This window comes from Crocodylus siamensis, chromosome 2 (assembly GCF_052110815.1).
Source record: "Crocodylus siamensis isolate JL-2025a chromosome 2, ASM5211081v1, whole genome shotgun sequence".
Classification (NCBI taxonomy): Eukaryota; Metazoa; Chordata; order Crocodylia; family Crocodylidae; genus Crocodylus; species Crocodylus siamensis.
In genome coordinates this window covers 292,969,748-292,997,111 of record NC_143396.1, presented here as the reverse complement: position 1 = coordinate 292,997,111, position 27,364 = coordinate 292,969,748, and the positions used below count along the sequence as shown (strand labels likewise).

The following is a 27,364-nucleotide window of genomic DNA, read 5'->3' as shown; positions in this document are numbered from 1 at the left end:
CTTTAATATGCAGTCACCTGGTCTCGTTTTTCACGCACTGGTTTAATGCACACTAGATTAGGATATATTTTTATGCACGGCTTGAATGTGCAGTAAACCGGTCTAGATTTTCACACACTGCTTTAATGCGCCGTAGACTCACCTATGCCTAGTTTTATATGTGCCTCTTTAAGGCGCAGCCACCTAGTCTACCTCTTTACTCGCTGCTTTAACGAGCAACAGCCTAGTCTAGTGTTCATGCCCTGCCTTACGGCGCAGTAGACGAGGCTAGTTTTCCGCGCCCGTCTTTAATGCGCAGTCGCCTCGCCTAGCTTTCTACTTGCTGCTTTAATACACTAGCCCAGTTTTCACGTCCCGCACTCACACGCAGTCCCCTGTGCGCCCGCGTCCACGCGCAGCACACCCGTTTTGTTTCCATGCCCCGTTTCCACCTGCGCAGTCCCCTGCGCGCCCGCGTCCACGCGCAGCACACCCGCTTCGTTTCCACCTGCGCAGCCCCCTGCGCGCCCGCGCGCAGCACACCCGCTTCGTTTCCACCTGCGCAGCCCCCTGCGCGCCCGCGTCCACGCGCAGCACACCCGCTTCGTTTCCACCTGCGCAGCCCCCTGCGCGCCCGCGCGCAGCACACCCGCTTCGTTTCCACCTGCGCAGCCCCCTGCGCGCCCGCGTCCACGCGCAGCACACCCGCTTCGTTTCCACCTGCGCAGCCCCCTGCGCGCCCGCGTCCACGCGCAGCACACCCGCTTCGTTTCCACCTGCGCAGCCCCCTGCGCGCCCGCGTCCACGCGCAGCACCCGCGTCCACGCGCAGCACACCCGCTTCGTTTCCACCTGCGCAGCCCCCTGCGCGCCCGCGTCCACGCGCAGCACACCCGTTTCGTTTCCACCTGCGCAACCCCCTGCGCGCCCGCGTCCACGTGCAGCACACGCCGCTTCGTTTCCACGTGCGCAGCCCCCTGCGCGCCCGCGTCCACGCGCAGCACACCCGCTTCGTTTCCACGTGCGCAGCCCCCTGCGCGCCCGCGTCCACGCGCAGCACACCCGCTTCGTTTCCACGTGCGCAGTTTCCACCTGTGCAGCCCCCTGCGCGCCCGCGTCCACGTCCACGCGCAGCACACCCGCTTCGTTTCCACCTGCGCAGCCCCCTGCGCGCCCGCGTCCACGCGCAGCACACCCGCTTCGTTTCCACCTGCGCAGCCCCCTGCGCGCGCGCGCAGCACGCCAGCCCGCCAGCCCGGCCCCCACACACGTGCGGCGCCCGAGCGCAGCCCCCGCCCCGCCTTAGTGCGCATTCCGGCGCACGTGTGGCCGCTCGCGGGGCGTTCCGCGCATGTCCCGCCCCGCCCCCCGCCGCCTGCGCGCGCTGGGACGGGCCCGCTCCCGGCAGGGGGCGGCGGCGGCGGCTGAGGAGAAGGAGGAGGAAGGCGGCGGCGGCGGCGGCAGAGACACGCAGGCTTTGACGTCGCCGGGCTGCGGCTGCCGGGCTCCGGCTCGCCTCACGTAGAGCACAACGTGACCGCCCAGCCCGCCGAGCCGCCGCCTCCGCCTCAGCCTCCGCCTCCCTCCGGCTCCGCTCCGGCCCCCGCACCTGCCGGCCCCGCGCCGCGCCGCTCCGCTCCCGCCGCGCCGCGCCGCGCCGAGGAGCGCGGGGCCATGGGGCTGCGCCGAGCCCGAGCCCGAGCCCGAGCCCGAGCCTGAGCGGGGCGGGCGGCGGGCGCGGGGTCCATGTCCCGCCCTGGATATGTGGATGCCCACGCGAGGATGGATGTCGCGTGCGGGCTGCTCTGGCTGCTCAGCGCGCTGCTGGAGGGCGGCTGCGGACAGGGGGTCTACGGTGAGTGCGGCCCGCCGCCACGCCGTTGCCATGAGCACCGGCCCCGGAGGGGCGTGGGAAGCCCTGGGGAAGGGCAGGCGCGGGAGGGGGGGGGTGTCGGTGCCCCCCACCCCCACCCCGGCAGGGCGCCTGGGGTGCAGGAGCCAGGCTGGGACCCTGGAGCGAGCCTGGGATGTAGGGATCCGCTTGGGGTGTAGGGACCAGCCTGGCACGAATCAGCCTGGGGTGTACCAGCCTGGCACGCAGGGTCAGTTTGGGATGTAGAGAGCCTGGCGTGTAGGGACCAGCCTGAGATGTAAAAAGCCTGAAATGTAGACGCCAGCCTGGGATGCAGGGGTCATCCTGGGCTGCAAAAAGCCTGGGATGCGGGGGTCAGCCTGGGATGTAGGGACCAGCCTGGGATATAGAAAGCCTGGGGTGTGGGAATCAGCTTGGGATGTAGCCCAGGCTATTTATTTTATTTTTAAATGCTACTCCAAAAAAAAGAAAGAGCAAAAAAAAAAAAAAGCCCTTCTGGTAAGGCTCGGGAGCATGTAATGTGCTGGAGGACGGAGCGCGTTCGCATGAGGAGGACGTGGTACACAGAGGATGCAGCCATCATACACAATCAGGCTGTCGCACAGTGAAAGGCAGAGAGCTCGAGGACCGGAGGGATAGCTCAGGGTGTGTTCGGTCCCGGGTGATGAATGAGTGCCTGACCTCAGACCTGTTTCCGCGCGCTGCTCGTTCGCCCCTTTGCTCCACGACGGTGCCAGCGGCGGGTAAGTGACAGCAGCGTTCCCCTTGGGGCCGCGTTCGCGGCACGTCTAAGTTGGCACAGCCCGGTTGACTTCCCCGAGTTGTACCTGCGCGTGGTGCCGGGGCTTGCGCGCTGCATTATGTAAGCGTTCCTCCGGTGGTGTGACATTGCTATCGTGCCTCCCATTTCTGCGGGAGCGGGGAGTCGAGGTGAAGGAATCGGTCGGTTTATTCAGCAAATGCATCTGTTGACACGTTTGAGCCGTGCGGTGATTGTGGTGAGCTGTAATGTTTGCTGCCCGCCGGTGAGCAAACTTGTAGGTAGCCATTGCTTGAAGCCTGATGTAATTCAACACGTTACGAGCCATCGGCTGCATGCCTCAGTGCTGGGATTGCTGACTTGGAGCATTGGACTCTGCGTGTCACCGCTGCGTGCTCGGAGGGCCTCCTCGCCTCTCGAGTGCAGGGGCGCAGGCAGCCGGCGATCTCTGCTGCTGCAGCGTGTGGAGAGAGGGTTTAGGTTTACGATGCCATGCGTGGCACGCGCGGAAAAGGCATCCCGGCTTACGGGAGAGGAGGTTAGACACGCTGACGAAACTTGCAGTGTGCAAGCCGGAGTCAGGCATTGATTTTCCCCACGAGTAAAGTACGGTGCGTTTCGACTCGAATGCACGCGAGACCTGGTCTGCGTTACGGATGAGGGGCTTGCAGATGTCGGTGATGGGGGAAGGAGGGAGCTTGCTTGTTGGTAGGGGAGCGTGCAGTACTCTCAACCTGGATACTCCTCTTTGCTTCTGCTTTTGAAATGGGCTACCTCTCCCGTCCGCCGCGGCTTGCACAAAAGAGGGCTCGTTTTCGCAGTCTGGAGCTGCTCCTGTCCGATTGCACCTCTGTATTAAACTGTTGATTGTAGTGGGAGGGACGAGCCCCTTTCCGAGCCCCTTTCCAAGCCCCACGCAGCAGTGCCAAGGGAGGGGAAAGTTTTCCAAAATCACCCGAGTCTGTTTGCTTCGAGAGACTTGGCTGCAGTTTGGGGCAGAAACCCCTGTCACTTTAGGACTCTGTGAGCCTACCTCTGTGTAAAAAAAAAATGGGACTGGTCAGGTTGTGAACGTGCGCTCAGTCTGTCTTCAGCTGAAGAGCTAGAGAAAAAGATGCACAGGCAGCGTAGGGCCCGGGGTCCAGCCTCAGCTTCAGCTCAGCACCTCCCCTTCCCAAGCCCGCTCTTTCCATCCTTGACCACGGCCCAGCATCACTGATTCCCTGTACCCTGGGCACCCTCTGCAGCTCAGATCGCCCTCAGTCCTCACACCTCTAGTCTCCCAACACGTTCTGCTTTAACACGTCTGCAACCTGGCCTTTGCTATCCACATACGCAGTTCAGCTTCTCCTCCTGTTTCTCATCCTGCACAGATATTGCATCCTCCTTCTCCACGGCCTTCCCTCATTCATGCTCCCCCTCATTCGCTGCTGCAAAGATTATTTTCGAGCCTGTTGCTTTTCAGCCTCCTCTTTGCAGCCCTTCCCTGGCTCCCCCCTTCTCCCATCAAATGCAACCTCTGTGCATTCGCAGCCCGTGCCTTGCTTTACTTAACATCTCTTCCCTGGTACTGAGATGGAGGAGTCCCTGACCTCAGGCCCCATTGTCCCAGTGCATTTTCAGACTAGTGCCTTCATGTCACCGTTTAGGGGTGAGAGGACCTGCCCTTGCTCTCCTTTGCTGTGTGGCCTAGAAGTCCCTTGACCACAGGGAGGCTGAGACCATCGCCTCACTTACTGACCAGTCTCATCTCTGTGCACTCTCCTGTTTGCCTGCTGGGTCTGTCCGCTTTCTCTCATTGTACTGGAAGGCCTTTAAAGAGGGTGAAGCTTTTTTTGTTGTTTTATGGTTAATCTAATGGGAAACTGGCCTAAGAATCGGGCTTTCTGCATGCTGTAGGAATACACATAATACATAATAATATTGAAGTTAGTGGAAATGTCTTCTGATAACTTCATGCACCGTTGTCGTATTGTTGGGCTGGGACTCCCTTTGCATCTCATAAAGGCCCGTGTGTGCACCATCCACTTAAAATGCGAAATGTCATGCAAACTCATCATGCACAATACATGATGCAAGCATGCTTTCCTGTGATCCTATGCACCTGTGTTACTCTTGTCTTTCTTCAGTCTTTAAATAATTTGTTTTCCTTAGAGGTCCTCAGCTGCTCTAAATCAGCATTAACTCTTTGGATTACAGTGGAGCTACAGTGATTTATGTCAGTGGTGGTGGTGGGGGGGTCTAGCCCTTCATATATTATAATGTGAATAGAGCCCAGCAGCATGCAGTTTTACTTGGCTAAGACAGAGCTGGCTGAACCATGTTGTTTGTTCATAAATGTATTTTTAATGCAAACTCATATTGCTTCTTTACAGTAAAGTTGAAATGCAGTCTTGAATGTTCCTATAGGGGTTGGTCGACAGGGGAAAATGAAGTGGGAAGTACAGAAATGAGCTGGATGAGGTCAAACAGTAGGGAAGGGGCAGGGACACATCTCCGGTCTTCCTGCCTGCCTGCTCCATCATGTCCCTCACTGAATGACATTGCTCCTTGATGAGATGAGTGGTTGTGACTGACAGTAAAATGCAGAGATTCCTGTTAGGCCCTGAAGGGTTAGAAAAAAAGGACTTTTCTCTTCCTGCAGCTGCTTAAGTTTAGTCAACTTATTTTCTGCAAATATGCCTAAGGAAATAAAAAAGCAAGTGCTACACAGGCTCCCACCCTGTTTTAAGTAGTGTTTGACACTCAGCAGAAAAGTAAGTACTCAGAACATTTCTGTTCAGTGTTTTTTATTCTGCATTTGGGTTGCAACATCATGGCTCAACGAGACGGTTTAATGTAGACATGTCGTTTGGTATGTGTATCATACAAGACAAGGGAGGGCATAACGGAGATTTGGAGAAGTGAACTCTTAGGTCATTTTTACCAGCCAGCAAGGCTGAGGGCTATCTCATTCGAGCGGGTATAAATGGTCTATATTGTTCCAGACATTCCTAATGCATTGTGTCTTAGGGTCATACCCTCCCCTTGTCTTGTTTGCTGCACAGTGAAGGAAAAGCGTAGCAAATTACTAACAAATCCACCCTGAAAAGTCCAGCTGCTAACCTCAGCCTTCTGCATGGCATCGTGCAAACTGGACTATAATAGGGAAGTGGCAGAATTGGCATGATGGGCCCATACGGAAACATCAGATGCGGGGGAATGGCCTGTGGAAGAATAGGAGGAGTTGCCGAAAATGACTGCCTGTTGCATGGGGGTGGGGAGGGCAAAAGTTTCTGACTCTGGGTTGAATTTTGCAAAACGTGGAAGTCGGCAGAGTGGCTCGAGAGCCGCAGCAGCATGCTTCTTGCTGAGATGAGCTTGTATAACCTACCTGCAGCCTTGGCTTTCTGGTGCCGGAGTAGCTCCGGGTCGGGGGGGGCTTTGTAGCATCTTCCAAGAGGCTCAGCATCCCTTGCAATCACAGATTACAGACATGCCGTACGGATGCTGCAATACATCTTTTTCACACTGTTGCTGGCATACCATCCCCGTCTCCTGTCGATCTTTTCACTTCTCTCTGTTACTTCCATGCTCTCCCTCCAGCCCTGAATGGGAAACACACAGCCCTTAATGATCTGAGGTCAAAATACTGCCAAAGGTTTTTTTGTTTTTTTTTTTCCGTGTGCATGAAAATCAGCTCTCTGGACAGGAAAAGAAGCACGTGCATAGTATTTATCCATCTCTGCAGATGCAGGCGCACACTGTCTTTTATAACAACTTCTGTAATTAAGAGAGAGAAATATCCTACCTGCAGACATGGGTAACAGGAGGCTCGGTATTCAGAAAGCTTATAAGCGACACTTGAACGGGAGCATAACTAGGGGTGCAAAAGCACCAGTTTAGAGGGGAGGAAAGCCTGGGTATGACAAAAGGCTGGTTGCACCTCTGCACCTGAAGGAAAGAGGTCCCAAATGAAAAGACGCGCCATGCTGCTTGAAGGCTGTGAGAAGAGACTAGATGAGATGGCCACATCAAATTAGTACCGCGTGCTGCTGCCGAATACACAAAGGGAAGCCTTCAAAGAGGCGAACCTGTAAGCGAACCATCGTCCCTGTTCATTACTCACACAACCAGTGAGGAAGAACAGGCACGTATTCTCCTAAACATCGGAAAGTTTGTCCCCTGTTTCCGGGCCGGGAAGGTGCATTACCCAATAGGCTTTCATTTTCCATCGTGTTTATGTTTTGCAAAGAGGCATGTTTTAAACCATTCGGTGAAGCTAAAAATAAAGACCTGAATGTTGCATCCCATATGGCGACTGGATTTGGGACCTGATTAAGTATTCTGCGCAGACGACACAGCAGGCCGTTCAAATAGACGGGTGGACATATCTTGTCAGGCAAGAACGTCTCTCTCCTACCTTGCCCCTCTTATCTTTCCTAGCCGCGTGCTAACAGCTAACCAAAGGAAGAGATTAAGGATTGTTGTCTTTGGCGATGCTGTGTCAGAGCTGACCCTGACTTTGCCTAATACTTCCTCTGGCTTGTGAAACAAATGTGGCTGGAAAGTGAGGGGGGAAAACAAAAGAAAAAAACTTCAAGGAGCGGGGGAAAATGCATTTTTCCTGCTAGGAAAAAAAAGCTAATTTAGGCTCCGAAAGAGAGATGGCCAATTGCTTTGCTGTTCACAGGGCAGGCTTTTAATCACCCAACCCCCTAATCTTATGGTTAAGTTTAGGGCTTTTTTGGGTGGGGGGAAGGAAGCTGTGGTCCCCATCGTGGATGTTTTTGAATGCCGTTATTGTATCATATGGTTTAACCCTGTACAATTCTGGATATTGTGTGATAGAAACCAAAGCAGTCTCACCAGAGAACAGGAAAGGTATTATGTTGTGCTGCAGTGCTGTGCATTCCTAAGCAGCTGATGTTCTCTGCAACCACCAACTCCGTGAGCCTTCACAGACACCAACTGAGGCTTCAAAACTTTAACTCTTAACTGAACCCACGTAGCAAAGACGTCCCCCTGTCTCACTGTACTGTCCCGCTAAGACAGCCTTAGTGCTGTGACATGTATTGGCCTTGTTGCAAGGCATTGAACTGTGTCGAGAACAGCGAGACAGAGAGCTAAATGCAGGCCCTCAGCTAGCCCAGCGGCTAATGAACATTTAAAGCAAATATGAAATATGAATTTTCATTTCTACCTAGGAGCAAGCTTTACAGTCCTTGCAATCTCCTAGGCCTGCTGAAAGGTGTTTGTGCCCAAAAGCTTGCAAATAAAAAAGTGTTTTTGCAAATATCGAGTTGGTCTAATTCGAGTTATCACGAGTTTTTTGATTCCATTTAAAGCAGTGGCTTGCAAAGCCTCGTCTTTTCTCAGCGTTACCAGAAGCTACTGTTACATGTCATAGGTAATATGCAAGGCATAGGTAATGCACGGCAGCATGTAACATGTATGAGAAAAGTGCATCTTTTTTTTTTAGATGTGGGATGAGGAAGGTGTCTGCTTGCTTTTCCTACTCAGCTGCATGGATCCTTGTGTGAGCATAGAAGGGACAGCGCTGGGAGCATACAGTGGGTGGACCCAAAGCATTACAATCATCCACAAATGCATAAGCAAGATTTAACCTGAATTCAAGGCATTTTCAGCTTGATTCCAAGTCCATTAGAGAGCCCAAATTCTTGTTGCACGTTGAAGGAAGACGGAAAGATTGTTTCCTAAAAATAGGACATCGACCTTGGCTGATGTGAGTGGTCCCACTGCACGTCTCTGTGCCAGGGCTCGGGATTTGCTCCTGAGTACCTATCCTGTTGTAGTCCGCTCCGTGTCTTGCAAGAAAGGCAAAGATATTGGGAGTGGTGGGGACGTTTGGCAAGCCTGCCAGGGCAGTGGGCATGCAGCGCTTGGCGTTTCTGTAAAGCCTTTGATAAAGTTGGCAATTGAAAGCAGGCTCATGTCTGAGAAGTATTAACGGAGGTGATGGAGCCGAACAAAAAAGCAGGCCGGCCCCTCTGCCTGTGTTGCTTTATGCAGACCTCCAGCGGTTCCTGCAACCGGAGGAGCCAGCCCACTGCCTGCTGCTGGCTCCGCACGAGGAGGTGACCACTCCAAAACGAGCATCCTGACCTTTCAAAAGTTTCCTGGCTACGGTACCGTGCGGCTTATTAGCACATCATTTGCATCTCCATAGAAGGAAACAGTCGATGCTCTTCATACGCCGGGTCAACGTGCTTCCTTTGAATCAGAGCTGGGGGAATTGAGAGGAGGGCTGATGGCGAGGCGAAATAAATGAAGCTCTCTCAGCTCGCAAGACCTAAATCCAGTTTAATTAGAGGCAGTATTGGGAGGGGTGGAAATAGCTGTCTCCAGCGTCTCGCATCTTCCCGTTCTGCGGCAGCTTGTCTGCTGCGAGATGGGGCCTCCAGCTCAGCCCCCCGCCACGCGATGCTCCCATGGGAAGTGTAGGGGGGCGAGAACGGTCCTTGTAAGCAGGTTGGGAGGACTTGGCTTGCTTGGATTTGACTCCCTCGTGAGCTCTTCATCGTAGTTTTCAGCTGAAACGGCCTGTAGGCTGCTGTCATCTGTTGCAACTGTTATCCTCCATACCTATATGTTTCTCTCCAATGCAGCCCCTTAACGTTTTGCCCATCCTCCGCGGCTTAACGGGGCAGGACGGTGAGCCGAGCAACACTTCTGAAGTTTTTCTGGCAGGAAATGCCGGGCTATGATTAATAGAGGTTGTCATAGATGGGGGAAATGGGCTGTTTTCAGGTGCCTTTGTAGATTGGCAACAGGGACCAGTTCCTCAGGGAAGATGCAAAGAGTGGGTGGGTGCAAGGAAACCGATGTACAGGTCTGAACACTGACTTGCTAGCAAGAGCGTGAACAGCTGAGGGACCTACCAGTGCACAGCTCTGGCTGTGTATTTTGGCCGTGCCCTTTTCCATGAGAAGTGGCAGGACTCTGGCCATCGAGTCACAGCCATTGTGAACACCACTTTGGCATTATGGAGAGATCCTACCCGCTTTGCTCCTGGTTTCTGAAAGACCCTCCGCAAGCCCCAGAAACAACGGGAACTCGGCCTGGCATGAAATTCCCGCCCTGCTTAGTGCCTGTCCCTTGGGCACCAACTGCACGAATCCTCGGGCCTCTGCTTCATTTCTGGTCACTTGTGGCACAGTTGCGGTGCATGGGATTTCCTCTTGGTGCATATGTCTCTGGGAATGGGGGGGCTTGGATGCCTCCGCAGGACCAGAGATGGGCTCGAAACGATGCCGTCTCTATTCCTGCACGCACCCTAGGCCCCGTCAGGTGCAGGGAAGGGATGAAGTGCAGAAGAAGCATTTGAATCCTTTTTTCTTTTCAAGGAAGAGGAACCCCTAATGAGGTCCCCTTGTTCCCCTGGGTCTCCAGGCCATTAGCTGTGCCCCTATAAATGTCTTCTCCGCATGGGAAATCTTCAAAAGCACTAATGACAGTAGGTGCCTATTGGCTCCCAGGGACTTCCAGTGGGAGACAGGCACACAAGCGACACTCCTGCTTTTGAAGATTTCCCCCATTGCTGCCCAACGTGGAAAATGCACAAACTGGAACTGCTCTCCTCTGTCTTTTTCAGCTCTCCTTACTCTCTGGCAGTAAAAGTAGCAATTGCAGGTATGTTTTTTTTTTTTTTTCTCAGGGTGTCAATTAAGCTGACGATGTCCTTTTAAAGCCTTATTGTGTTGTAAATGTTGTAATGCCCAGCACTTCCCAGGCCTCGGCGGGGAATATGCAGTAAATGGTCATTAGCGTGCACATTCTCAACGGCCTCGGTGGTTCGCTGGGCACACAGGACTACGTGAACTTTCTCGCCGCGATCTGTATTATTATTGTGACAGGTACAGATTTGAGCATGCCAAGTAACAATTTCCTCTGCCTATCGCCTTTCACGAAGGGCCAGCAGGTGTCTATTTAAAAAATAAAATAAAATGAGGACTTGGAGTGATCGGGAGGTGTTGATGCTGCGAATGAGGCAGCCTTCCCTTCATGCAAAACACCAGCGAGTGCCTTTGTGCTCCCGCTTTAGTCCTCAGCATCCAGGTGCCCACAACCTCACCTCTTTTTTGGTCCTTACCAGTCATACCAAGTGTAGCTAGGGCTCTCCCACCAGCAGAAATCAGTCCCAGGGCTTTGGGGGGCTTCGAATGGGCAGTTTTGGGGAGGTGGTTTGCATTTTCTATTAGTCACAAATGCTTTTTGCGCACACTTATGTTAATGCTTGTGTCCCGCAATAGGTTTCTCTCTCTCCTGCTTCCCATTCAGAGCTGCAGCTACAAAGAGCCGGGCTCCTCCATTCAGTTACTGCAAGGAAGTTTCAGGACCCCTGGCAGGCAGGGGGCCTGCAGGAAGCATTGGTGGGTGGCATTGCCGGACGCTGACCGCCAGTCGCACCTTTTCACTTTGGTCCCCCCTCAGGTGTACTCTTACCGATCTCCTTTTCAAAGATCGCAGGAAGAAGCCTGCATTATTTTGTGCCCTCTCCATAAGCACTATGAATACTAACATGGTCGCAATCGGAGGGAACGGCGAGCATGTGCTGTTTTCAGACTGCGTCGATTTTGATTTTATTTTGGCACTGGGTTTGTACAGCCTTTCGTTGCCCATTCACAGCCTTGGAGGGCCACTTCGGGTGTTGAATCCTGGCAAATGCCTACACGTTTCACGTGGATCTGCATGCAGCAATGAAAAATGCAGCTGCAGCCTAGCATCCAAGTGTCCTATCCCAGTGCCTCTTGCACCACGTGGACAAGGGCGTGCAGGCGAGCCCTGGCATTATATTTTCAAACCAGTGCAAAGCATACACCTTTATTTCTGCAGCTCGCTGTTAACGCAGGCTAACCCAAAGCCTGTGCTAATCAGTGATGAGTAGTGGGCCGTGATGCAGGGCACTGCTCAGTGAACTGAGTGAAGTTGATTTGGCTACAAAAATGATTTGTGGTTTGGAAAATATGCCTTGCAGACAGAGACTGAAGGAGCTCCATCTGTTTAGTTTATCCAAGAGAAGGAAAAATGCTGATAGTATAACTACCTACAGGGGAGTGAAATTTCTGGTCGGATGGGGCTCTTTAGCCTTGCAGTCAGAGGCGCCCGGAGACCCAAGATATGGAATTTGGTCTGTAGAGTTCAAACTGGACATGGGATGGGTCTATGTATAGGTGTATAACTACATATAATATGTGTGTATATATATGTGTGTACACATGTGTGTATATATATGTGTGTACATACGCGTATATGTATCTGTGTGTAGGTATATATGTGTGTGTGTATATATATATATGTGTGCTTATGTGTATATATGTATATGTCCATATATATAACTATACATATAACTGGAACCATGATGGATAGGTAGATGGATGGATGGATGGATAGATATATTTGTTGGGGGTGGTCCTGCTCTGAGCAGGGGGTTGGACTAGATGTGACCTGAGGTCCCTTTCAGCCCTCGTTTTCTGTGATTCTCTGATATACTTAATGGTCCAAGTAATTGGCCATTGGAAGAGCATAGCAAGGGACGTGCCGGGTTCCCCGACACTCTCAGGAAGAACAATTCCACTTTACGTTAGAAGACGCCCGGGCTCACCTGTGAATTGTTAAGCTCACAACAGGCAGGGGTCACTGGGGGAAATCTTTGGCAAGATCCCAGTCACTTCTAGCCATAGAAATAGATTTGCTGCTTCCTGGAGTTGAGTGTTGCTTTAACAAAAGGATCAGAGTAATGTTAGTCACTTAGCAAGTACTCTGGACTTGTTCAGCTGTAACCAGTGTTTTATTCTTAAAACCCTATATGTGAATAGAGAATACAACATTGAATGTGCCTATAGAGAACAATCTCTTTAAGAAAGCACGGATATAATGAGGCTGCCTGTGATAGCAGAGCGCTGGACTCGTACCTAGTGGGTCCTTTTTGGTCCTGTGCTTTGTGTACTGCAGGGGTTTATCCATTCGCTACCTAACACTGTCACTGTGTGGGCAAAATTTCAGGTTTCCTTGAATGCCGAAAGGTTTTTGGGTTGAGGGGACAGTTGGTTTCAGTGTCTTGTTCGGCATATTGTGAATGTTGTAAACCTGTGGCTGCAACCCTAGGAGATGGAAACCAACCAGGAGCAAATGTGTGATCCAAACAGCTGAATTCAGATGCTCCTGTTTTGGCATCGGATCCAGTGTCAGGTTGGTCTATGCAAGCTGGCCAGCCTTTCAAAAGAAATTTTGGGGCCAACTTTTGGGGTGACTCATTGGGGTGAAACGGTCACAGGGAGATGCATGGGTGCCACTCCTGCTGCGTCTTACATCTGGTGCTCCTGGAGTAGTAGAGGTAGTGAAGGCTTGTAAAAGGTTTGCAGTTGTCTGGTTTCCACTGATTTCAACGGGGTCAAGTGCCTAAATATCTTTTGAGGATCCGAGATTGCTGCAGTTATTAGGATGTTTCCATCTGCTCTGAAAGAAAATAATAAAAGGTTGTTAGGGGCTGCAGTTTCATTTTTCTTCTTATTCTCCAGCCTGTTCATCACACACACCTTCGTTCTCTTGGGCCACATATCAGTGGCAAACACAAAGTAAATTGTGTCCTGGACAAGCTTCTTGTAATTATATATAAACCTATTTTCATTGACAAAAGGAAATGCTGGGCTATCTCCTGCCTCTGATGAGATGTTCTCTTGGCGTCTCTCTCTTGCAAAGGCAAATTTGAAAGGAGGAGATGGGGGGCAGGGGAAAAGGTATTGAAGTGGAGGCCTGGCTCAGCCTTAGAAAAAATCCCAAATATTGAAATATGAAGTTGTAGCAGTAGATTCAATTTAAAAGCCAGAGGCAGATTGGAATAAAAATCTGAACAAACACCTAGTGATGGTCAGCCAGAAGGTCCTAGAGATGCACTGTAGGTCCCTGTCAGGATGGGGTCTTAGTTGGAAAACTAAGAGTATGGATGATAGCACGTTCAGTCTTTTGCATGTCTTGCAACCTTGAGGGTTTGTCTGCACGGGAGGCTTGAATCCTCTTGACTGCTCTTAAACCAGACGTTTATGCACGAGCCCCAGACTTCTGCCTCCTTTTTCCCCCTAGGATGTAGATTAGAGAACAACTTTCTTACTCCGATGGGCTCTGACCCATCCACTTAAAGGTAACATGTAGCTAAACCCCAGGTTAGTGTGTTTGGCCTTTGATACTTCCCGGGCATGTCTACATGTCCACATTTACTGCACGTTAATTTAGGTTACTGCGCAGTAACTGGAAATTACTGCTCAATATGGGTGCACATCTACACGCCCAGTATGGGCATGCACAGTAACTATGGCAGCTTATGCCAACTTGGGTGTAAATTTTATACTTGCATTATGCAGGTATCAAATTTATGTGTGATGCTGACTGTGCAGTAGACATTATACTGTGCCTTACTTGACACTGTATCGACTTAGAGTTAGTCCCAGATCAGTCCACACACAGCGTTACAGCACTTTAGTAGCTGCACATGTAGACACCGGCCTAAAAACCATAGTAACTTACTGTGAAGTAAATGAATGTATAGACATGCCTCCCCCCAGTTCCCCAGGTGCACGTATCCCTGCCTGTCTCTTTGCTTTTTAATAGCCTATAGCTATGCTTCACCAGTAACTCACTAGCTGGCAATTTAACTTGCTCCAAAGAAAGGAGGGCGTAGATGCTCAAAGCTGGGATTAGAGGTGTAGCGAACCTCAATGTGCATTTCTCAGCCTAGGCTGCTCTCTCTGGGATGCTGCCACGCCAGCAGACTTCAACTCATGATAACGCTGCAGCATTGCCCTGGACAGCCAGAATGATAAATGACAATCGGAGAGTCCCTTGGGGCCTGCAGCACATCTTCCTGGTAGCACGCTCTCCGGTTGGGCATCCGGGGAGGTTTATTCTGCTCCGGGCAAGCCTCTCTGTCCTAGTTGGCATCCAGTTCACGTTTACCCCAATTCTACCCACTCAGGAGAGGCAGTGTGTTGAGAAGCTTTCATTGGGTAATTATTCATCCTGGTTGCTGGGATTGCTAAGCCAGACCCACGTCCAGCAGCTGTCTCTACCTTGCAAGTCCTCTCCACTTATTAACAGGTTGTTCTGTCTTTGCGTGAGTGGTTGGATGGATACATAAAATCCCACCCTTCACCTGGAAAAGTCCCTGCCTTTTCCTATCAAGGATCCCCAGCAGATTTACTTCTTCTAAAGCTTCCCCTGTATAAAACAGACCCATGACCTGATTGATCTCACACCTTTCCCCCAAGTTTTTTAAATTTATTTTTTTAAACATGCAATACACTTTCTTACCCTTACCTATGTGGCTGGCAAAACAGCCAGGTGCAACTTCTAGGATGGCCTGTGTGTGGAGATAACAGCAGAGTAAGGTGATAAAAGCTTTGCCCTGACATGGAAAAGAAAGTGTGTAGGGAGAGATACTGCCTTTCTCTGTACAGATAGGAAATAACACGTCCTTTCATCTCCTGATGGGGCTGCCCATCTCTGCAGCACCAAAGCATCCACTCCCACCTCTTGGGGACAGGACCTGGGGGAAGAAAAGGCTTAGAGACAAGGACTTGCTATATGAAATGCATGGTGGCTTTGGGCACAGGCCTGGTGGGACTGTTGGAGTGGCTGCTCTTCGGTGGCCCCCAGCTACTGCCCAGGGACTCTCCTTCATGCAGCTGCGTATTGCACCCAGTGTGCACCCTGTAGACAAATCTGGGCTTGGGATGAGTATGAAACCACTTGGATCTGGAAGGGACAGCTGTTTGCAATTCACTCTGTGGCTATGAAAGCTCCTACACCTCCTTTCAGGGCACAAGCAGAATGAGTGAATCTCTCACTGCCATTGCCATAAACAATTCACCATTTTCATTGACAGATTTTGCTTTTTTTGGCCCTTGTTCACTTTGTAACCGCTACTTTTTTTTTTTTTTTTTTTTTTTTTTAAAGTGGCAAGCTGTTCTTAAAACCTTGGCAAATAATTGGATTGGCTGTGCATTATAATGCTGCATGAGTGCTTGGGAGAAAAGGCAGATGCCCAGAGTCTTGTATGTTGAAGAGTCCAACCCTCTTCCCGCACAAGCAGTGGCAGATGAGTATTGTATGCTGCCGCACTGCATACCAATGCATTCCCCTTTGGCCTGTCTCTTTTCAGGGCCAGGCCTGGGTGCACAAAGCATCTTTCGTTTCCTTGGCTCACCTGGGCCCAGCTTGCTGGCACATCGTGCTCAGGTGTTTGTGACCCTGCCTGTGACCAAGGCCAAGACAACAGCAGCATGAGATCTGCTGTGGGCAGTGTTATTCTGCTCCTCATGGCAGGTGAGGCCTGGGCGCACGAGCCATCAGAAGAGCAATTTCAGGAAGCCCATTCTCTGAAAGCCAGCAATGATTGGTCTAGTGGTAAAGGCCTCACAAACCTCCATCTATCACTGCAGGCTTTCCAGCATGCATCTAGTTAGCTGGGGTCCTATCCCAGTGGAAGGCAGCCGGCTTTCCAATGGCAGTAGCCCACTTCTGGATGCCTTATCATGGACATGCCGTAGCAATGGATGTTTGGACTAAGTGCTGCAAAAGTCTACTTTCTCATGCCAAATTTTGGGGGGCACTGCTGGTCCTCCTTGGGCTGCTTGATGGTACTCCTACCCCACCGTGTGAGGTGCTGGAAGAGGTGGGGAGTCTGCAGTGATGGGCAGCTAGAGGTGCCTCTGCCTTGCTAGATCCCCACCAAGCAGTCGGTCCCTTCAGGATGCACTTTGGGACAAGAAGTACTGCTCCAGCATCTGGGTCTTCTTCATGTGTACTGCTGCAGTAATAGCAGAGCTGCAAAAGCAGAAACAACTTCCCCTCTTCCCAGGGCTGAGTGGAGGGCTTCTTGCTGGCTCGATGAGAGCATGCCGATCTGCTGTGCCCCGTGCAGTGTGTTGGCAGGCGAAGAACCCTTTCTGTGTCCCAAGTAAAACCAGACATGCATTTCCTCGGTGCTCCCCAAGAGCCAGGTTTGAAAGCAGGTATGATAATAAGGTACTAGGAACCCTATGATACAACTGCAGAAATCCTAGCATCATGCCTGGGGAGCTGAAACATGAGTGTGGGCAGAGAAATGAGTCATTTGCAAGTCTGCACTGGGGATGCTGGCAGGTGGGGTTGAGAAGCCCAGGAGCCCTGGTCCGGGTGCAGGTGATGGGGTAGGCACACCTTTGCTGGTTGGGTGCATACGTGGAGGCTGGTCGCACTGCTAAGTTCAAATGGGGTACGACAGACCGTGCAGTCCCGTGCTGGCGTACCTTGATGACCCCTGCTTCTCTTGAGCTGGACTCCCTGGAGCCCCCGAGATGGGAAGATGATTCAGTGGAGGTCCATGAAAGGTGGGCGGCTCTAGCCTATTCGTATTTGAGGTTGACTGAGGCCCCACCATTTTGTCCTGACCCAGAAATCACAGTGCTTTTCAGTCCTGATATGGATGGGCTCAGGGTTGACCCCACAGCTGGCGCATCTGAAGATCCTGATGATGTGCTTCTCAGACCGGACGATTCTGTGCGTCTGTGCGCGCACGAGAGGCGGGGAGTGGGGAGGGATGCTCGCAGGCAGATGTGAGACGGCACGTCTGCAGCGCTATGTCATTTGTCCCTGCTTTGAACATTCACGTGGCTCTCGCTCAGCCCTCTGCACGAAGCCTCGATCGTTAGACAGGCCTGTTCGCCTGTGGTCCGGTGCGGAAGAGAGTCATGTGTTCAAAGCCTGTCAGCCTTTGACAGCAACCAGTAATGACAAGGCTTAAAAGTCACTAAGTGAATCAGAATTGTCATCTCATCTCTTCAGACTATTGTGGCCTGGTGTTTGGGTCTCTTTTTGTCCCTAGGCTAAGCCGTGTACTGTACAGGCGCTAGTGCTGTTTGTGGGTTAATACAACAAAGGCCAGATGTGTACGTGTGTGTGTGTGTGTGTGTGTGTATGCGTGTGTGTGTATACATACATACACAGATATGCGTGTGTGTATGTGTGTGTGTATGTATATATATACACACACATATATCTGTGTGTGTGTGTGTGTGTGTGTATACACACACATATATCTGTGTGTGTGTGTGTATACACACACACATATATCTCTGTGTGTGTGTGTATACACACACGTGTGTGTGTGTGTATACACACACGTGTGTGTGTGTGTGTGTGTGTGTGTATGCAGCATATGTATTGCTTATTGAATTTTCAAGGCTACTTTAACTACTGAAAGCTTTTTTTAAATCCTAGACTTTTATTTCTGTCTGCCTAAAGGGAAGGGATGATCAGGGTGGCAGAAACCTTAAGCCAGCTGCTTTGATATGCGGTACCAGCGTCAAGGATGAGGGGTGGAGTTGTAATTTGGCAAGGGTAGAATTGACTCCCCTCCTCGGGAATAATGACACGCAAAAATAGGTGCCCTAAGTCTGCAAGAGGCTTTAAGGGCAGCACCACAAGCGCATGCATGATATCGCTGGGGCTTTTTATTTGTCGTGTGGCTTCACTGACTAATGCTGGCTTGTGGCCAGTGGATTTATGAGATCTGGATCAAAGAGGCAAGGAGATAAAAGTCATCTACTGATTCTATAGACTAATAGTCCTAGAACCATTTTAGGGGTGTGTGCTATGGTGGTTAATTCAAACTTAAAAATCAATAAAACCTGTGTCTACTTCATCTGCATTCAAGGCAGGAAATATTTTACCGCAGAGTGGTTTGCTACATGCTCTTTGCAGATACGCACAGTAACAGTTGCTGTTAATACCTTGTTTCACATGCTAGGTCCTTATCTCATTTCTTAAACTCAAGTTAAACCTTTTGGTCCATGGCAATCCCTCCCTCTCAAGCAGCCAAGGAGGAAGCTTGTAAAATATGTTGATTTAGGGATGTCTTGAAAATTGACTCCTACTTGTCTCTGCCAGCCGTGGGTCAACCCCTTAGCTGGGATCAATTCGTACAGCTCCACGGAGGTCAGTGGAGCTACAAGGAATGGCACCTGCTGGCACTTTGGCCCCATATTTTCATATTAAGCCTTTTTTTTTTTTTTTTTTTTTTTTTTTACTCTGTTCATTTTGGCTATTTAAAATAAAATCTTTTGGAGCAGCGGAGGACTGACAGGCTTCCCGGTTACTTCTGCCATCTGTCAAGTCTCTGCGCTCTGGTACTTGGCTTGTGTTTCCCAGTGGGGATTTGTGCCTGAGCTATTTCCCCCTCTCTTTTTGCATTCATCTTTGCTTACTCTAGATTCGTACCTCTACCTTGGCACACTTATACAATAACCCAGTTCTGGTGAGTCATTAAGCATACATGGCTCTGCAGATCCCTTCAGTACTGCGTGGCCACGGCCACTGCCACCGGCACGGCTCTCCGGGCACGTTTGTGATGGTTTTCGATACCGGGAATCGTTGTCGTTGACTGGTTAAGTGTTTCCATGCGAGTTGTCCTCAAATCTGGCTCTTGCCAGTGACCGGCTGGCTGTGAAGCATCATTAGCATTCAACGGGAATGTGAGGCGCTCGGCCATCTAGAGGAATGCATGGGGAACGTGCATTAATATGCTACAGTGCAATGCGGGGTGGTTCAGTACGCTCGGTCTCTGCCCCGTGGGAAGATGAGGCCCTTTTTCTACCCTCCGATACATGTAGCTGGCGTCAGGTAACACAATTTGGAATAAAAGGGAAGCTCTTTGTGATTTTTTTTTTTTTTTTTTTGCTCCATCCTTGCACCACCCTATTTTGGTGTCTTACTGCCCGCCCCCCGCGAGTGTGGTACAGGTGAGATGAGGACTCGGGCGGCGAAGGAAATTGGCACTTCTCAGAGCAGTCCTTGGGATTGCTTGCATGAATAAGTGCTTACCTGCGTGAATAAGGGAGGCCTGGTGTTGGCTGGGCTGCCGATTCCCTGAAGGCTAGAAAATGAACTTGGCAGGGTCTCTTTTCTGTGGACTGTGGGGCTCCACAAGCAACTGCAGTTCAATTAGGCTGCTTGTGAATGCACTTCAGTATTACGGCTGCCGAAACGAATGCCAGCTATTGAAGTACGGTTGATAGGAGTAAAAGAACGAAGAGAAATGGAATGACTGGCTATCTGTAATTAGATTAACCCCACGGTTTGGGGAAAGATGCGCCGATCGGCTGAACCGATTAAATAAAAAGTCATTTGAGAGGACGTTTATAGCGACAATACATACACATTATGCAACCTCTGCAGCCTTAAAGGTCCCTTATCTTGTAAATCTGACGCCCTTTATTAGCACTTCTGGAGGAAAAATAACCCTCACTGTCAACAATGCTATCTATCTTTAATGAAAATAGGGACTATAGAGCTAATAACTCAAGAATCTCATGTTCGACGGTGGTGACTTCTCGTGCCATTTTCGCCTGGGCTGTTGGGCATTCGTAACAAGGCGCACAACTAAAATGTCCCAGTTTTTTCCCTTATCTAAAACCTTGAAGGTCAATGAAGTTTAGGACCCAAGGGCCCAGATGATGAATTAGAAAGGAAATGAAGTTTTCCCTGTGAAAGAAGCTGAACAAAAAAAAATAGGACTATATTAGAATGAATGCTGAGCTGCCTACTTAATTAATAGCTGTTTATCTGGGGGCGGAGTCGCTGCACTGCCCTTGCTCTTTTTGATGAGACATTGATGAAGTATAATGTGAGCCAGGCAGGGTTGGAAGCGCCATGTCTACCTGGGGTCAAACCTACTGAGAGGGGCAAGTTTTTGCCTGGACTAAAGTTGCGGTCTCGCAATTGTTTGAGCCGTTCTCCGGGCTCTGTGAGCGTTGCGATTCACTCCCACAAGAAGAAAGTGATAAAAGGCAGCGGAAGGGAAATGCCCTGCTCTCACAGGGGCTGCATCCCTGCAGCTGGAGTCCAAAGAGACACTGATTTCAATTGCAACCCAGAGCCGCTCGCCTCCTCCTTTCCCCAATCAGTGGTAAATAGTGCAGAAGAGAACTGGCAAGCCAGTCGCATGCCAGCCACCAGCTTCCCCCAAATCTAGCACAGCCTCATTTGTTCCCTCCCCCACCAACAACACATGACACCTTGGGAAAGAGCCTGCTAATACATCAGTCAATTGTGGAAGCCTTTTGCAAGGAGCACGTTCGCAGGCTGGGCGCCGTAATTTATTCTGAGCCTTACTTAAAGCACAAGCAAGAGCACAGTTCTTCTGCCTTCCCACAGTGGCTGCGAATAGCACAGGGATGAATTGGCAGATCTGGCTCGTTCTAGCTCCAGTCCTCCTGATGAAGCAGTTCCTCTCCTTTCTCCTTTGCAATTACCCATTGAATAGAGAGAGGGATGTAGTTGAAGGGGGAGCAAAAAGCGGGGGACAAGTACTTTATTAAGCAGACAATGCCTGTGAATTAAAACGGAGGATAGGGAAGGGTGCTACCGGAGGGCCCCGCATCCTTCACTTGTTCTGCGAGCTTTTGACAAAGCTCCATCGAGCTGCCAGGTAATAGGCCCATAGGGACGTCGCTAGACTTGTGACCACCGACCTGATTCATCGTGCTGTTACGCCAGTTTTCTGATTGCACTGCTGTGTTGAAATCCAGGGAGAGAAGGAAAAGGAACTGCTACTTTAAGGACAATACAGGGAACAGGTGTGATTTGAAATCGGAGGACTTGGCCCTCATGCTGGGCAAAGTGTGGATGTTATAGTTTACCGGCCATTTCAAAAAGCCGAGAAAGTCATTTTCAGAATGGTTTGACCAAATAAAATGGGTTATTTTTGGACCAATTAAAAAAAAATTAAAGATTTCTTCTCCCCCAAGTCTTTAATTGAAACGTTTCATTTAGAACATGCTGAAGTATTTCCATATTGGGGGCAGTTATTGTTAAACAAAGAATTTGGCTAAGTTGGCACCAATCCAAATCCAAAGTTTTGAAATTGGTGAATCTACCTTTTTTTGTTGCAAAAACCCCACCGAATTACAGTGATTAAACTGATGCAACAGAGCTCAGGGATCACGTCCAGATGAGCGTGGACATTTGATATGCGGCGCCGTAGACCCGTCTGCAGCACCGCACACGCCACACATGCAGGCGTTTCCCACGCTGCTAATTTGCAGCGCGGGAGGTTTTATAAAGCTTGCGTAAGAAGCTTTATGGTGCATCCTGGGAGAGATCCTGGGGTTAAAAACCCCCATGGCTTAAAAAAGTGAGGCAGTGCACGTGGCAGCAGTGTGTGCACCGTAAATTGGAGCCTGGACAGCTGGAGCCACGCTCTGTTTGCCAGCCATGCTCTGTGCTGCCAGACAGCCGTGGTTACAGCCCCCGGAGGCCCTCAGGACCCAAGGTAAGGCTGCCGGGGCTAGTCCAGATGCTGGCCTCAGCCTCCCATACCCCACCCAGGGCAACATGCCACGTGCCAGAACATATGCACGTGGGCAGGTCCCGGGGACAAACAGCAGTGGCACATATTGTGCCGCTGCTCTTTTTCTGTGGGGAAACGCACGCTCCTGCTCATGGGGAGGCCCGGGGGCGCCTCTAATGTGGCTGCTCCAATGTGGTGTAATGTGGTGTCAGGGTGGGCTCAATTAATCGAGTCTGCTGGAACATGGTAATTACCGTGCTCTAGCAGACTCCAGGGTCTTCTTTCATAGATTCATAGTTTCATAGTCGCTGGGGTCAGGAGGGACCTGAACAGATCATCTCGCCGGACCCCCCGCCACAGGCAGGAATGAATGCTGGGTTCACAAGACCCCAGACAGGTGACCATCCAACCTCCTCTTGAATTTGCCCAAGGTAGGGGCGAGGACCACTTCCCTGGGAAGTTGGTTCTAGATTTTGGCCACCTTAACTGTACAATATTGCCTTCTGATCCCTAACCTAAACTTATTCTTCATCAGCTTATTACCACTGTTCCTCATCACCCCGGGTGGTGCTGGGGAGAAAGGCTCGACCTATTTGCTGTTGATCTCCCCTGATGAGTTTGTAGGCAGCCACCAGGTCCCCCCTCTGTCTTCTCTTGCCGAGGCTGAACAGGTTCAGGTCCCTCAGTCTTTCCTCATAGGGCCTGCCCTGATCATGCGAGTGGCCTCCTCTGGACCCTCTCCATGCTGTCCACATCCCTCCTGAAGTGCGGCGCCCAGAATTGGACGCAGTCCTCCAGCTGCGGCCTGACCAGTGCCGCATAGAGGGGGGGATCACCTCCCTGGCCCTGCTCGAGATGCATCTGTGGGTGCACGACAAGGTGTGGTTGGCCTTGCTGGCTCCGGTCTGGCATTGGCAGCTCATATAATGACTCCAAGATCCCTTTCCGCCTCTGTGCTTTCAAGAGGGGAGCTCCCCAGCCTGTATATATGCTGTGGATCCCTTCTCCCAAGGTGCAGCACCCTGCATTTATCTACGTTGATCCCCATCCTGTTCTCATCTGCCCACTTTTGTGGTCTGTCTAAATCTGTTTGCAGCCTCTCTCTCCCTTCAAGTGTGTCCACCTCACCCCACATCTTAGTGTCATCAGCAAACTTGGACAGCGTGCTTTCCACCCCCTCGTCCAAGTTGGTGATGACCAAGGACCGAGCCCTGGGGGACCCCACTGCTCACATCTCGCCAGGTTGAGTACAACCCGTCCACCTTTACTCTCTGGGTGCGCCCCATCAGCCAATTTTTTACCCATTCAACCGTGCAGGCATTAATGCCACAGCCACTTAATTTATTGATGAGGATGGGGTGAGAGACGGTGTCAAAAGCCTTCTTAAAGTCTACAAAGACTATGTCCACGGCAACACCATCATCCAAGGATTTAGTCACCTGGTCATAAAAGGCAACCAGGTTGGTCAGGCAGGACCTGCCTTTGATTAACCTATGCTGATTGTGCATCAGTGCCATGGCACTTAAAAATGGCGGCGGGGATGCTTTAACTAAAGTTTGTCAAACAAGCTTCAGTTAAAGTGCCCCTGCTCCATTTTTAAGTGTGGGGACACTGATACACAAGATGCTCCGGGAGCTTTAATTAGAGTAGCTTATGAAGCCACTCTGATTAAAGCGTCTCCCCACTCCCCGCCTCACCCTTGAGCACAGATTCACAGAAGTTTAGGGCTGGAAGGGACCTTGTGCAATCATCGGGTCCAGCCCCCCTGTTCTGGGCTCAAATTACTTTTTCTTTTTTTAAATCCACTCTATACCCACCCTACAGTTCAACATAGGATGAAATACTCATTTCCAACTTGACAAAACCCTATCCTAACTGGAGACACTCACTCAGAAAATTAGCTCAAAACTTGGAACCCAGGATCTAAAATACAGTAATTAAGTAAAACTTGCACCATAAAATGTTGTGGTTTTTTACTGATACAAGGTGCCAGGTGCCGGCCAATGGGTGCCAATGTAACTTTCTACATGAAATCACTATGAGTGATTCAGCTGTATTGACTCTCAGTTCTCTCTGCCCATTGGTGATAGAAACTGGTGCCAATATGTTGTTTTCCTCCAAGAGCTTGAAGAATACACATGGGCTAAGTACAGACAGGCAAAAAGCCTGAGGATGAATCAATTCAGTTTTTGCAGGTTAGTCTAAACTGCAGAGATTAAACTGAGAAACAACTGGACGCGCATTCACTTTTGATTCAGGAAATGGCACCACGTGTACGCATGGCCAGGACGTCTTTCCCAAATCTGTTTGACAAACGTCCGGAGCACATTGCTAAATCCAATCGGTGCAATAACATAAAAGAACATTAGACTTGCATTTTTCACTGGCAGCTTTTGAGACTGTATTGATGCATGCTTTATGCTTTATGCTTCTTTAAGCGTCAGTGATCTGAAATATATAATTTTGAACAAATTAAATAATCTTCCCTGATTCTCCAGTTCTGTCCCACCAACACCCACTGAAGCCAAAAGGGCCTTATCTGGTTTCTGATTGTACTGTAACAATGTTAATTGATTACCAGTTAATCTGCTAATGTAGATTTTGGATGGAAAAAAAATGAAATGTTTAAGATTATAGTATTCATGAGCTGCAATGGCTGTTCCCCCACCCAGAAACAGGATACGATCAAAAGGGTTACAACATATATAAATGATCCTTTTCCTTATTATAGGTCTGCTTCAAATTAAGCCAGTGGGAAAACTTCTACTGACTGCAGTAAGTGAATTGAAGGGGCCTACATTTTGAACAGCTACTTATTTACATGCAAATCAACTCACGAGTTTATGATCTCTTGTTCATCAGATCAGAGAGGTTTTTTATTTCCCCCCCCGACATAAGCTCAAAACACAGAGATGTCCCTTCAGCTGCTCACATCTAATTAATGTAATTAATGACTTGTATTTTCACTTATAAAAAATGTGCCTATTTTAACCCTGGGCACCTGTACATAAATGACAAATTACAGTTGAGCATAAATGATTTCATAAAAAATACTGTGATGCCTCCAGTCACTCCATGTTAACACAGATCGCCCCATGCGCTTGACAGATCTATCAAAGGTATTAAAACTAATTCCCCACGACGAAGGACGCTGGATGAAATACTAGACCATCTGAAGTCCCAGGGGAGTTCTGCCACTGGTTTTCAATAGGGAATGAATTTTTTTTCCATGCGTCCTTGGAAAAGCTGCTCTCTGGTGAAGCTTTACAAGATGGATTAAAAAAAGAAAAAACTAACGCATTTCTCATGCAAGCTTTAAAAAGGGAAACGGTGTAGAACTGGGGTGGCCAACCTGTGATGCATGCAGAAAGGATCAGGGAGGGGACAGAAAGTACAGCAGCAGATATGCTAGGAGCAGAAAGCAGAGCATCAGATCAGGTTGGGAGCATGGGGCGGGGAGCAGAAAGCCGAGCAGCAGATCGGGCAAGTGACTTGGATCAGAGCGGTGAAAGAGTCTAGAGGAGAGGAATAAAAATGATCAACGGTCTAGAGAGCTTGAAGAAAAATTGGAAGAAGTGGGATTATTTAGTCTCTAAAAGAGAAGACTCGGTGCAGATCGGGTAACAGTCAAATCAAATCTGAAAAGGGTGATTTATCGTGAGGATGGCAGCCAGTTCTGTGTCTACTGGGGACAGACGAGAAGTAATGGACTTGCATGGCAAGAAGTGAGATTAGGTTGGATGCTGGAAGGAACGTTTTCAATACGAGGGTGGAACTGCGCACTGAGAGAGGAATCTCCATCTCTGGAAATCTAAATGCAAATTAGACAGGTTTGGCTGCAGTTTTTGGACAGGGCTGATCCTGCCTTGAGCAGGGGGCTGGACTAGAAGTGACCTCCTGAGGGCCCTTTCAGCCCTGCTTTTGTATGATTTCTATGAGCTCATTTAAACCAGAGAGAGCTAGAGGCAGTGCTTGGCTTCAGGAGTGGAAGCAGAGACCTGTGAAAACGATACTGGGCAGGGACCCAAGACCTAGATTTTAGTTGTAGCTCTGCCATGTCACCTTAGCCAGCTGACTGCCCTTGTGCGAGCTGTTGTGTTGTATACATTGCAGACAAATCCGTTCCTAATTATGGCTTGTGATCTTTTTACTCCTGTGGATTAAAAAATGAACATACCTGCACGTGCTCTTATGGTGTGAAGCTATGCAGGTCCGGCGTGCTGGAGGAAGTATATTGCTTCTGGCCAGGCCGGTGCATTCGGCATTGCTGCCCCCTCCTAACTCCCATCAGCCTTCAGGACAATGGAGACAGGGCATCTCTTTCAAGAGAGCATCCTTTCTCTCTTCCTATGTGGTATCCAGCTAGTGGTATTACTAAAGCAGTTCCTATTTCCGTCGAACAATTGTCTGTCTAGTTCGGAGGTGGGTCATTGAGACCTGTTTTGCTGCGTTGTCTATTGGCCATACGATGAAGTTCCCTATATAGAGGGGCATCATGGTCCTGTGGAGTGAGCACTGGGGGTCTGGGCTTTGTGACTTCCTGCAAGCACCTTGCAATTCTTCCTCTGAGTATTTTGCAGTGTGGTTCAGGAGTCGAGCTTGTCCCCATTGAAACCAATGGCAAAACTCTCCTTGATCGGTTTAAATGGGGCAAGGGGTCCACCCCTGGGTGTGGCTGGGGTCTTTAAGTATTGCTGTAATGCTTAAAAGACATATTAAGACTCCCGCAGGGTTACTCCATGAGGGCCGTAAATGAGATCTCAGTGTTGACTCTAATAAGAGGATGATTAACTGTGTTTTAAAGCGATGAGGCCAAAGACCCCCAGAGGTACGGGACTGCAATAACCTTTCTGAACTGATTCACCTCCCGTGCGATCCTGGACCTTCAGTACTGGCTGGAGTTTGACTCACAGCCCTGACTTCACAGGAGCTGTTTGCCATTAAAACCATCGTGAATGCAGAAATACGGATAACTGCATTTTGGAAATGTGTTCTGCCAATCCCTGAAGCTACCCAGCGTTAATATAAACCGAGGCTTGCCCTCTTATCTTTTATTCCACTTGCTTGATGAAAAGTTGAGAGGTCTGGCTGGAGCTGCGAGCCCGCAGGAAAGCGGTGCCTGCGTCTGCTGGGGTCCTCAAGCTTCTGGTGGCTGGTGTATTTTTAGATAGCGTCTCCTCCTCTTCATAACAGAGTCCCAATATTTCTTTTTACTACAGGTGTGAAGCATGACAGCATTTGGGGCTGCAAATTAATGGTATGACAGCTTAAATGCAGGTGTCAGTGCCACCTAGGAGCACAAGTGAAAGCCAGCGAGTGTTATGAATAGGAGGTGGGTGGTTGGCACGTACCAAATTCATACGCCTTCAACTCGGGCCTTAGCTACCGTGTACCTCCTTTGCTGCTGATATGCTGTCCTGCCCTGCATG

The 27,364-nt window shown here is 50.0% G+C and overlaps 1 protein-coding gene across 2 annotated transcripts in view; it reads left to right on the top strand.

The window, feature by feature from the left end:
* Nucleotides 1-1,382: 1,382 nt before the first annotated feature.
* Nucleotides 1,383-27,364, top strand: part of MDGA2 (MAM domain containing glycosylphosphatidylinositol anchor 2) — a 695,817-nt gene continuing 669,835 nt past the window's right edge. The window contains exon 1 of one of the 2 annotated variants that reach the window (XM_090034430.1): nucleotides 1,383-1,833. In XM_090034430.1, the coding sequence (XP_089890556.1) occupies nucleotides 1,725-1,833 (109 nt within the window). In that variant the 5' untranslated portion in view covers nucleotides 1,383-1,724. The remainder of the gene's footprint in view (nucleotides 1,834-27,364) is intronic. The other variant, XM_090034431.1, reaches the window with a different exon arrangement.